Below are 12,714 nucleotides of genomic sequence, written 5' to 3'. Positions count from 1 at the left end.
AACAGCATTGGAGACATGGTCAGTCCATGAAATTCATAATCCATTGGAAAATGCACATTTTGAAGGCATTTATTCTCCTAATGGTATTACATTTCAAAGTCTATGTTTCACCGCCTGAATATACATAGCATCTGACAAAGTTCTGTCGTGTCTCCAAGGTGAAGCTTCTGTCATGCAGTAGAGTTCTCATTTTCAGAAAGCTAGCAAGAACCATTTCTATTTGTACATGGATCTCTAAATCTGGGTCCAAGTCCAATCCAGCTGCCAAGGTACTTAAACTTCCGTATTTGTTCAACTTGTTCCTGATAAATGTTCATAAGAATGTGCGTGTTATGAGCCTTTGTTACAATTGTGTTGACTTCTTGCCATTTTTGTATCGGCTGATGATGACATGAACATATGTCGAAACCGGTCCCATAACATATTAAATATGTTGCTACATTAATTCGTGCAACAATATTATTGTACTGAATAGGTGGAACATCTTTCTCTTTTTAGCATTGTAATTATTAGTTCAATACGGATCAGTGATGAAGTTTTTAACTTTAAATCAACACAGAACATGTTTTCATATTTTAAATGCATGGATAACGTGGCTGATAACAGTAGTTAACTCATTAGAAATGAAGCCTGAAGTAAACGATCGCTTAATTTAAATGCTATGTGCGGCTGGCTCTTGCAATTAAGGTTTCTATGGTAGCCTTTAAAAGGGCTGTTGGAGCGCCCAGATAAGCCTGGACACACAGAAGAGGGATAGGATTACACTTTAAAGTATAGGGTACAATTTCCAAATATATTTGCTTTTAAATGAAATTCCTCAGATTTAATCATAGTAACAAATGCTAATACGTGTCCTCTCCATAATTTTGCTTTATGCTTAGAAATCCATCGAAGGCTATTAGCTACCGTAAAAGATTCCTTACTTGCAAAGGCAGTAATAATATTAGTACCAATAATTGTACCTTCAACAGAGCCCGGATTTTTATGCATTAATAGGTAAGAATGCAAACTTACTGAAGCAAGTATAGTCCACCTTCACAACGATTATGCTATGGGGTTTGCATAAACATGAGGGGTACGGCCCATCAGAACCCCTATAATTATGTAACTCTTGCTACATTATGGAAGAGCGAATGGCCGACACTTCCTACTAACCAAATTAGTTTGCAATCTAACCTGTTACTGCATAAAAATCCGGGCTTTAATCATCAATATCTGCCAAAGTTTTTATCAGAGGTATTGCATCATGGAATATAACCATGTAATAATTCATACAAGCTTCACCATCATCCTTTTCACAAGGGACGGCAAAGGACATTTGCAGGGCTAGGAAAAATGTGATCATACTAAGCGGTAATAATGAAAATTTGTGATGCGATAAGTGTAGTTTTATATAGATTTAATACGACGTGAATCGGGACTACGAATTTACAACATGCTAAGTGAGAAATCATCCTAATGAGGAAATCCACTAAAGATGTTCACTGTATTTTCTCACATCTGGTTAAATTTTGGAAATGCTATTCCCAGGTAAATTTAAAGCAAAAAGTTTATCACTACACTACTGGTGCTTGAAATTTAGGTAAAGTTAGGTGAGATAATGTTGTTTGAATAAGAAAACTAAAACATTTGCCACAGAAGCCACTGGGGTGATACTACCACAATTTTCCACAATCAAATTGAATATACGCGTTCACGCTGTCTCGGAAATAGAAAAAAATACTAACGACTAAGCTGTAGTATGGAAAACTGCGAAAATGCAAGTTTTGAACAAAATGATTGCCGTTTCATCCTGCTTTTAGTGTGTGTGGGGTTCCCCCCCCCCCCGATTTATACGAAAAATCAGATATAATGACAATCCGCTATAGCGAGTAAATATTTTGCCGTTATGAATTTTCGCTATTATGGACTACATCTTTAGATATGTAATTTTTTTAAAGTGTCAACAGGCAGAAAAAGGCCTCACATATCCCAAAGACCTTATGGAAACCAAATTGTTTGTCAAATATGTCCAGTTTTACATTACATATGAATTCTGAAATGTATTATCTTTACAAACAATTTAAGAATTTGACTCATGACACTAATGAGTCAGTATTGTCTACATCTAGTTGTATTTGGCTTCTCAGGAATGGGGATTAGAACTGACTTAAGCCATCCTTGTGGTGTGGGATGTATCCTGTCATGTATATATAATTTAATAACTTGGTTAGTAATCCACCATTGTTTTCATCATGTAATTTTAGAATTTCAGGGTGGATATCATCTAGACCTACTGCTCTTCCAATTTTTAATAAAGTTATGACTCTCTGCACTTCACTGATCAAAATTTCAGGTCCAGACTCTGTACTTATCAGGTCTAAAGGTGAAATTGTTCCTCATCCAAATAGACCTTACATGTAATTCAACCGTTCTTCTTCTGCCTCCTCTTTTTTTTTTTTTTTTTTGCTAGGGGCTTTATGTCGCGCCGACACAGATAGGTCTTATGGCGATGATGGGATAGGAAAGGCCTAGGAGTTGGAAGGAAGCGGCCGTGGCCTTAATTAAGGTACAGCCCCAGCACTGCCTCCTCTTAACTGGAAATCAGTTTATTTGCTGCATTCAGTAGTCGAGTGTATGGTTGAGTTTTGAAGTTACCTGTTACTTTCTTTAACTTCTTATGCAAATTAAACATATCATGTTTGCTTTGTAGGTCTTCAATTTCTTGATAACTTCCTTTCAAATCAGCCAAACCACAATTACTTCTGGAGTAATTCAGGGCAGTGTGATAGGGCCCCTCCTCTACACGATTTATGCTCTCGACTTACCGGATTGTGTAAATTCGACCATGGCGCAGTATGCCGATGACACGGTCATTTTCAGAGCCATGAAAAACAATGATTTTGTACAATTCCAATCGGATCTGGATAGTATAGCTCTGTGGTGTGAGGTAAATAGAATGTATATAAATATTAAGAAGTGTAAATATATAAGACTAAGCAGAGCTAAACAACCACTCCAAAACCAACCTACTCTATGTGGAATCCAACTGCCGACTTCTAACTCCATCAGACTGCTCGGTATTCACATTACGGACGATCTGAAATGGAATAAACACGTGGAGGAAGTGAGGTGTAAGGCATACCGGGCGCTAGGTTTCGTCCGTAGATGTCTCTCGGGAGGAAGAAGTAAAGCCCTACGAACGGCTTATATTTCCCTTGTGCGGCCCATACTATTATATGGCCTTCCTTCCTGGCATCCAACTACAACGGAAAATATGAGGAAACTAGAAGGTATCCAGCGACGAGCAGAACGTTTAATTAACAAACACATCCCCTTAAACACAGCCAGGTCATTGCCACCAGTGAACTCGTTATGTACACAAATAGATGTAGCCTTCCTTAGGAAATCCCTGACAGATAACACACACCTCTCCCCTTTCCACCGCCTGCAGCTCAATTACCGCTCTGTTAAAAGAGGCCAAGGAGTTACTCTTGACCCTCCCTTCGCTAGAACAACCTCATATTTAAATGGGTTTTACTCAAGGGCTGCTCGTACCTGGAACCTTATACTGTACCATCTGAGGTAAAGCTACTTCCTCTTCCTCACTTCCTTTGCGAAGTAAAGAAAATGTATATGTAAATAGAAACCCATACGCGATGTATATAACTTGTATAAATTAGAATTGCAAGAAGGACGGGTGCAAGTACAGTTGTATGTGGGCGAATGTGTATGCGTGCGCGTGTGGGAGTGGTTGTGAATGAGTGTGTATACAGGGGTCTGAGAGGGAGTATAAATGGCTGGGTGTTCTCAACTCTAATATTTTCAGGATAAATCAAGATAATTATTATTCTAAGGGTACAGTGTTTGTAGTGTAAATATGTAAATTTAAAATTGTCTACATAAGTTTGTATGTCAATATTCAGTAGAGTTTATGTACACATGTGGAGATGGAGGCACTTCCGTGTATGTGGGGCTTGCCTTTCTCCATCTACCACCCCTAAATTGTACATGTACAATTTAAGGAAAATAAATAAATAAATAATAATAATAATAATAATAATAATAATAATAATAATAATAATAATAATAATAATAATAATAATAATAATAATAATAACCAACACTCCTTAGCCTCCCTGATTTTCTTTCACATAACTTCCTTATTTAATCGTATTTCCCTAAATCAACATTCTTGTATTTCCATCATAAGGTCGTTAGATGTAATATTTCTACCATTATCCAATTTTTCTTAGTTGATTCAGTTCTCATTTCCATAGTTGAGTTCTGTGCAGATGTGATTGCTCCTTCAGCTGTTGCCAAAGATTTTCAATTTTATTTTCCACCTTAGATGTTTCCTAACTCTTGCCCATGTTGTTCACTTGCACTTGCTTACAGTCACTCTTGAAAATGTTTGTTATTTTTATAAATTTCTCTGGTCCTCAGTGGAGTAAAGTTTATTTTGCTTTTTGTTCTCTTGAGAATTTTCTCCAACCAAAAGGGAACTTGGGCCGCTAACAGATTATGAACCAATTCTATGTTCGCCCTTGGGCCGGTTTTCGCCCCATATATGCCATTCCTGCATTTCTTATTTACTAGGATATAGTCGATTTGATTTCTGACAATATGGTTAGGATCATCTTGAAGCGATTTCCACGTATATAGTTTTCTACAAGGTAACTGAAACCAAGTATTAGAGATGATCATGTCTCCTCTTGGCAAAATTCCCCAAGTAAGCCTCCTCTGTCATTACAATTTCCCAGTCCAAATTCCCCAACAGTATCTTCAACTCTTCCTTTTCCAACTTTATCATTAAGGTCACCCATGATTATGATTATTTCATGCTTACTGATGTGAGATCGTAGATTTCTTACTTCGGAATAGAATCTGTTTACCTCTCAGTCAGACTTAACAGCTATTGGGGCATATACTTGAATTATGTTTATATTTCTTGGTTCTGCCTTTAGCTGTATTAGCATGGCTTGATCAGAATAGGGTAGGAAGTTCACAATCATTTCTTCACTCGTTTGTCCACTAATATTCCCACTTTATTAGGATCCAGAGTTAACTGACTTTCAGAGTAGTACATCCACAAGCCGTCTACATCTACTCTCCTGAACCAGGGCATCTAACTTCACTGATTCCAAGAACATTCAGTTTTAGTCTTTCCATTTCTTGAACTGTATTAAGTAGTTTACCGGACATGTACATACTTTTGACATTCCAAGTACCGATCTTTAAAGTGTCTCTACTAGAAGTCGGTTTGGAGTGTTGATCATCGTGGGGATTCTTAGTACCTAGGACAAGGGGCCTTTGTATTATTCTGTATCGCCATGATTGTTTTCTTGAGAAAATTAGAGTGGTAGTTTCTTATTGCTTTCTACCCCGAAGCATTACAGCCACATACGATGATGACAAAGCTGTGCCTGTAGTTGTCTGATAATGAGCCTGAGAAGGAATTATTTTCCATAAGTCTCACTTCAGTAATAGTAGCAATGCTGCCTACTACTATCCATGGATTCCAGTGGCATTTCCTCCACTGAGGGTTCATTACCCTCCTAAGGGAGCACATCCACCCGGAATTACTGGATCTCTTAGGATGTCAAGTTATGCCGCCAAACATTTGGCAGATAATTCTGTATGAACTGGAAAAACAGATTGAGATGATACAAAAGAAAAAAAGAAAAAGACAATATTGGCATTTGAAAAAAGTAGGCACTACAGTGTTTGTGTAAGCACATATTAACTATATATTGAAATTCCAAAGTATTACTAGTAATCCTATTTTGTGCAAATTGAATAATATACTGCCAGGCAGAAACAACGTAACAATTATACGTATATAAGACCAAAATCCTAACAATGGATGGGATGCAGTCTAATGTTCACCTCAGTGGCATACCAATCAAAACAGGTCTAGCAATTCACATACTTGGATCACTGATCAGCAAATATGAAGTGGCACTGAATGCAGAAATATATAACAGGATTGGATAGGCAGCTGCAGCATTCACATTACTTAGGTGAGGAAGCAATCCAGATGAGGTTTGAAAGACAACAGGATATCATACAGACTTCTCTGGCAGTAGTGACCAGCACAACAGAAGTTTCAAAGGACAGTTTCTAAGAAGACTGGACTCAACAGATTGAGCATGACTTCAAAAACCTTGTGACTTGAAAAACCTAAGGCTTACCATAATTCAAGCCCATGTCACAGTTATCAATAGAAAAATCTGGATAAGGGTGACGAATGTAATTCAGAATCCAGTGGCACCTACGGCAATGTACTGGCTTTGGAGCAGCCCTCGACTTGTCAACTAGGCGAAGAAGAAGAAGTAGAAGAAGTAGAGTGAGAGGAATACAAAGTACTGGAGGACACGAAATAGTATTTACAAATCTCTCCAATACAACTCTTGATAATAAGCTACTTCTACTGTACTTGAAATACAACTTCCAAAATTTTCTTGAGTGCAAAAATATGAGAGACAAATTTCACTACAAATTCTCAAATATAAAAGTTTACTCACTCGTTCTTGAAAATAGAAGGATGAAAGGGACATAGCTGGATCACCAGAGCTGCCACCACCAACTGTAGGATACATGAGAGAATACTGAGATGAATTACTGGGGGAGCCACCTAAATGAAAACTGCTCAGATTTCCTCCAAGAGCAGAGAGTGACCGAGGAGTTGGACTATCCAACCGTGTTGACAGTCGTCTTGTAACAGGAGGTCGTCCAAAACAAACCAAAGTACCTACAAAAAAAAGTCAAATTACAGAATAAGTATTTCACCCTCAAAATAGTAGGCTATTATTATACACACTAAATTTACAGTGCTATATAGAAAGAAAGGAACACACATTATGGTGAACATGCTGACAGGTCAGAGTGGGGAGAGTGAGCAACAGAAAAAAAGACACATGTATGGCTATACAATCACAAAAGGACAAAGACAATCTTCATAAATTGCTGTCTTCACATACGTGGGTTCCCTCCTTATCAATCCCAGTTCTACATCTTTCTTAGCTCCTGACGAGCTTGTTTCTGCTTTCCAGCTTCATTAGGGGAATGAGCATTGGTCCTAACTGAGGGGATTTCTTAGCAGATATTTAGTCTTGACTTGCGAAGATTAGGTTTTTTCAAAGTGCAAAAACACAACAAAAGGGGATATAAAAATATTCAAATGAATACCAGTGGCACAAAACAATGAACACAGGACAAAAAACATAAGATAAAATGAGCACAATGGGTACTAAATCAAACCGACTTAATGTAGATAAAGCAACGATTTTTAAAAATCACACTACTCAAAATTAGTGGATACAATATATAAGCAACAAAGTCATAACTCACAACTTGTATAAGCCCAATTGTCAGAAGAAACCTGCTTAGAAATATACAAATGTTTGCAGAAATAATTGCTAAGTTATTATAATTCCTATGCTATAATGAAAATTTCTGAAATCAAAGAAAATTTTGTGTCTGTACACGGAGAGAAAGCTTAGGAAGATGAAGATGACGATAATTGTGAAACATCTGGGATTCATAATTATCTTTATACATGTAATCATCCAGAATGCAGGCAGAGAAAAATACTACAAAGGTATCCATCATGGTTTCTGTCCAGTTGTGGGTCTGACCAAGGATTTTTACTGACTTCTTGACAAGCTGGGAAGTTCAAACTTTGCATACTTATTCCCTGTACATTACAGTTTAGTTGAAAAATGTTAAAACTATTCTTTTAATTCTTTTAATATGAAGAAAAATGTCCGGGTACCATATACCACTGTATCGTCTTGCCATTTTGCTCTATAGCTAATGCAAGCGCTCTTCCTTGTCAAATGGTTGCAGTATTCATTCTGACCACATCTGTAGTGTTATGATTAGTGCTATTGGTTGCCATCCTCAGAGACTCGGGTTTGATTCTTGGTACTGCCAGAAATTTAAGATTGTCAGGAGGGTTGGTATGGAATTATGTGGATTAAACTCTCCATCAGGAAGTTGAAAAATTTAAGAAATAAGATTTCCTCCACTTTCAGAAGTACTCATAGTCCTAAGGTTCACTTAACCTACACAAAAAAATGAGTAACAAGTTAATTCCAGGGGGCAAAGGCAACCGGGCATAAGACTAACTACTCTAAACCACCAAGTGGTGCGGTTACAGATAGTGGAAGCCTTTACCTTCCACCCCACCAAGGACTTTCATGCCCTGTACAGACATGACTTGGCTTTTAGTAGGGGCTGGTAGATGGTTAAGAAGGTACACGCAGCTTACCTCCAGTGGGGGTGTGTTTGAAGAGACCACTACCTCGGGTCAAGGACAAGAATTTACCTTTTCAATATTCATTCTCCTTGCCTTACTGATGTCGATTAAATTCATGGCTGTAAGTCTTACTCTTTGGCAATCATACAATGACATTCAAAGAGGAAAACTGTCACAGTGGGAAACAAACCAGACAGTGCATAACAGTTCTGTTGTGCGCCAACAGTGACGGAAGATAAAAGCTGCCTCCACTGACAGTCGGCAGATTTTCAAAGCTGCATTGTTTTAAAATCATTGCCAGGCTCCCTATGAAATGCAGCAACAACAAAAGTTCCTGGGTCACTACAAAAGATTTTGAAGACTGGTTTCAAAGTGTGGACGCAAAAATTGGAGCGAAAGGTCATAAGTAGGGCCCGAATGTTTATGACATGTCATTTTTTTCTTTAAGATTCTTTCCATAGAAAATGAAAATTAAGCATGATTTTTTAAAAAATTATGCAATTTTCACAGGTCATATAAAGTCATATTTTGGCTTTTTAACGGTTTTTGTCATTTTCTGGTAATTTTCATATTATGGTCATATTTCCCTGTGAATTTTCATATTTTCATCATATTTTTAAATTTTTTATTCCATTTTCGCATACCTGCTTACAGTCGTCTCAAACAGGAGCGGCGATTAGGGTGAGGCGGGGGGAGGGGGGGCATTACATTTGTATTCCATTTTAGCTGGCTGAAACAAGGAATTATATGAATTATTAAAACAAGCAATTTGTACAAGCCCTGTTGTCTAATCAGCTAATTATTTCCTTTTTCTTTAATTATTAATAAAATTATTAGCGGAAATACGCCCAAAAAAATTTTGCTCATGCAGCTAACCGATTTGTAGTGGAGACTTCGTATGTGCTGTGAGGAAGGGTAGCAGGGGTATATTATTTGCCAAAGTTATGGACAGTGAGGTATGATTCACCTGCTTGGTGCACGCATTCGTTAGTCTGGCAGTCTCTTTAATGTCTGTTAGTTTCTAAGTGTGTAGTCAAATACTAAATGATTTTTAATTGTATAATCACACGCGGTACTTCTATTTAATTGTAATACACGTGTGATTATTATTCCTTTGGTGAAAGTCTTACAGTATAGTACTGAATCAAAATCTCAAATACACATTATCACCACAGTTAAGTTGATACGCTGTCAAACTTTAACTCTGTCGAAATTCCATTTTTTAGCTTTTTTTTTTTTTTTTTTTTTTTCCAGTTTTCATTTAAATACACCCCCTCCCCTCCCCTATATCCAACAAATCCGGGTATTTTGTTGTCTTTAAACTTTTCCCCCCCCTACTTCTAATTCCCAATTGCCGCTACTGGTCTCAAGAGAAAGATTTTTCACATCTCCTAATTGTTATATGTAATTTCTTACGATTATCTTTCTAAGAAATATATATTTATGTGAATTAGGGGGGTAAGCTGTATAGAAAGAGAGAGCTGCATAGAAAGTGACAGAAAGATGAGCCTCAATTGAGCTCTAATGATATGACATATTTCAAATATGCCCCAATAACATCCTGCGATGTTGAGCAGTCTTTTTCCCACTACAAGTCAATGTGGCGTGAAAACAAAAGATTGTTCCTATTTGAAAACTTTAAAATGTATGTACTGTAATTCGCTATTATAATTCTTTTTTGAACGACCTGCATAAGCAGAAACGTATCGGGAAGAAGTATGTATGTATGTATGTATGTATGTATGTATGTATGTGTGTGTGTATCAATCAATCAATCAATCAATCAATCAATACTAATCTGCATTTAGGGCAGTCGCTCAGGTGGCAGATTCCCTATCTGTTGCTTTCCTAGCCTTTTCTTAAATAATCACAAAGAAATTGAAAATTTATTGAACATCTCCCTTGGTAAGTTATCCCAACCCCTAACTCCCCTTATGCACCCCAGTGATTATGTTGCATGCAATCAATCTCCTTCGGTATCGTTTCCTCACTATGTCCACTAGCGAGTTCTCTTGTCGACATTCGAAGGCGATGTCGGAGTCGATTGGTAAAGCCCGTCAACTACTGTTCCATAAAGAAAATTCAAGATGAAAGAGGCCTTGTTGCGTAATAAATGCGTAAATGACGTGTTCGATAACAGTTGTTAACTCGTTAAACATAAAGGTTGAGGAAACGATTGCTTAATTTTATTGCTAAATACTGCAATTAATTAAGGATGAAATACATCTCAAGATATAATTGATTTCAGAAGTTAGTTTCTATTTTCTCACACCTGTTTAATTTCAGAAAGGCTATTATCATGTAAATTTATAGCGAGGAGAGTATTTTCTCCTGGCGCTAGAAATACCGTACCGTACGTAAGTATTGATGATAAATATAGTACTTAGATCACGCTGTTTGAGAAAACTGAAATGTTTGCCACAAAATGCGATCTATCATCTTCGGTACGGTATAGTTTTCTCACTATGTAAAGGCGATGTTGGAGGATCAGGATAAAAATTACGCACAACGTTTTCTCTCCAACTCTTCTTTACGTCAACCAATTTCAACATTAATAAAGAGACTTCATATTTAACACAGCTATTTACCATCAAGCACTCTTCTTCACTTGCTTCTAGAAGACTGCAGTTTCATCTCTTCACATGAGAGTTTCAACAGACTAACATCCGATAAATTTTCTCTAACGCCCTCAACCATCAAAATGCCCCGCTTTACTTGTTTCAACGTAACAATTTATTACAAACCTCACTTGAAGTGAGCAATGGAAACGTCTCTTTATTAACTTTAATATGTATTAATACTCCATTTGGAATTATCAACTACATTTTTATTATTATTGTGACATTCGATCTGTTTAGGATCCAAAAGTTTTCTCTAACGCCCTCAACCTCTACAGGACGCCACTTTACAAAATTCATGTTCTTAAAAAACTACTAGTATACAATTTGTTACCAATTTTTAAACAAGGACATTCATAAATTTACGACTACTTGTATATTAGACTTTATTAAGGCTTCATTTTAAGAATATCATAACTATTGTCAACAATTTCGCTCACCATCTGAAGCATATTTCCAACATCATCTTCATATTCATATGTAATTTAATTACAATCAGGTACCTGATTAATTATCTTTCAGATTGAGATTAAGGCTGAAGATGCCCTTAATTAAAGGGCGAAACATGTCCCTATAGTTTTATTTACAGATTTAATTCTTTATTAAAATATCTTTTTATGTATTGAATAGGTGGAATAAGTAAACTTTAATATTTATTTGACTTCATAATCCGTTATATAGCGAGTACATTTTTGCGGTTATGAATTCTCGCTATAACAGACTTCTACTGTACATAAAAAAGAGGTGCCTCTGCGCCCTATTATAAACTGTCGTAATAGTCCCACCTACAAGGTTTCTAAATTTTTACACCATTTTTTAAATAGCCATTATAAGTTCAATAATGAAGCCTATGTCAAAAATCCAGTTGATTTGTGTAATAAACTTTCTAAATTTAAGTTACACGACAATCATGTCGTGGTTTCGTATGATGTCACCAATCTGTATACTAGTATATCAGAAAATTAAACCATTAGTTTAATAGAAACTAACCTTTTGAAACATAACACTATAAGCAAATGTGAAATAGATGAATTGATCAACTTGCTAAAATTTGTAGTAAACAATAACTTCTTTACATTCAATAACAAAATTGACCAACAGAAAGGACTAGCGATGGGCGACCCGATATCTGGAATCCTTGCTAACATTTATATGGATCACCTTGAGACTAACAAGATAATCAATAAAATCAAGGGTCTACAGCTTTGGCTAAGATACGTCGATGACACATTTGCCACCATCGACACACATCGCAATAATAAGGATAACATTTTAAAGAGCCTTAATGACGTTGACCACAATATCAGGTTCACTTAAGGAAGACAAAATCAACAAGTCTTTAAACTTCCTGGACTTAACCTTGACCAGAGCCAGTGATAATTTTATTTTCCAAATTTACAGAAAGCTCCCTGCTGCTCCTTTGACAATAAAGAATGAGTCTTTACACCCTCAATCTCATAAACAAGCAACTTTCTACAGTTTAGTTCAATGAGCATTAAATGTTCCACTATCCCCTTCTAACCGGAAAAACGAGTTCGAATATATAAAAGAACCTGCAAAAATTAACGACTATAAACCTAACCTGATCAATAAGATTATTGGTAAAATAAAATCAAAAAATACTAAAAATTTCATTCCAGATAAGCCCAAAAGAATAAACACTGCCACCTTCACCTTCACTAACCCCACAATAAACAGCATTACAGCATTTAAGAAGCATAACATCAGAATCGGCTACCGAACTTGCAACACTAATCGGAATATATTCTTTAATTCCAACTTGGTAAATACTTCCCAGGACAAATTTTCGAACTCTGGTATTTACAGACTCAAATGCCCCCAGTGTGAATTTTC

At 36.5% G+C, this 12,714-nt stretch overlaps 1 protein-coding gene across 1 annotated transcript in view; it reads right to left on the bottom strand.

The window, feature by feature from the left end:
* Window positions 1-12,714, bottom strand: part of Wdr59 (WD repeat domain 59) — a 232,172-nt gene that overhangs the window by 69,582 nt on the left and 149,876 nt on the right. The window contains exon 14 of the mRNA XM_067144938.2: window positions 6,507-6,733. Within this exon, the coding sequence (XP_067001039.2) occupies window positions 6,507-6,733 (227 nt within the window). The remainder of the gene's footprint in view (window positions 1-6,506; window positions 6,734-12,714) is intronic.

Source organism: Anabrus simplex, chromosome 1 (assembly GCF_040414725.1).
Source record: "Anabrus simplex isolate iqAnaSimp1 chromosome 1, ASM4041472v1, whole genome shotgun sequence".
Taxonomy (NCBI): Eukaryota; Metazoa; Arthropoda; class Insecta; order Orthoptera; family Tettigoniidae; genus Anabrus; species Anabrus simplex.
The sequence above is the reverse complement of the archived record's forward strand: the minus strand, read 5'-3'. Positions and strand labels throughout refer to the sequence as shown.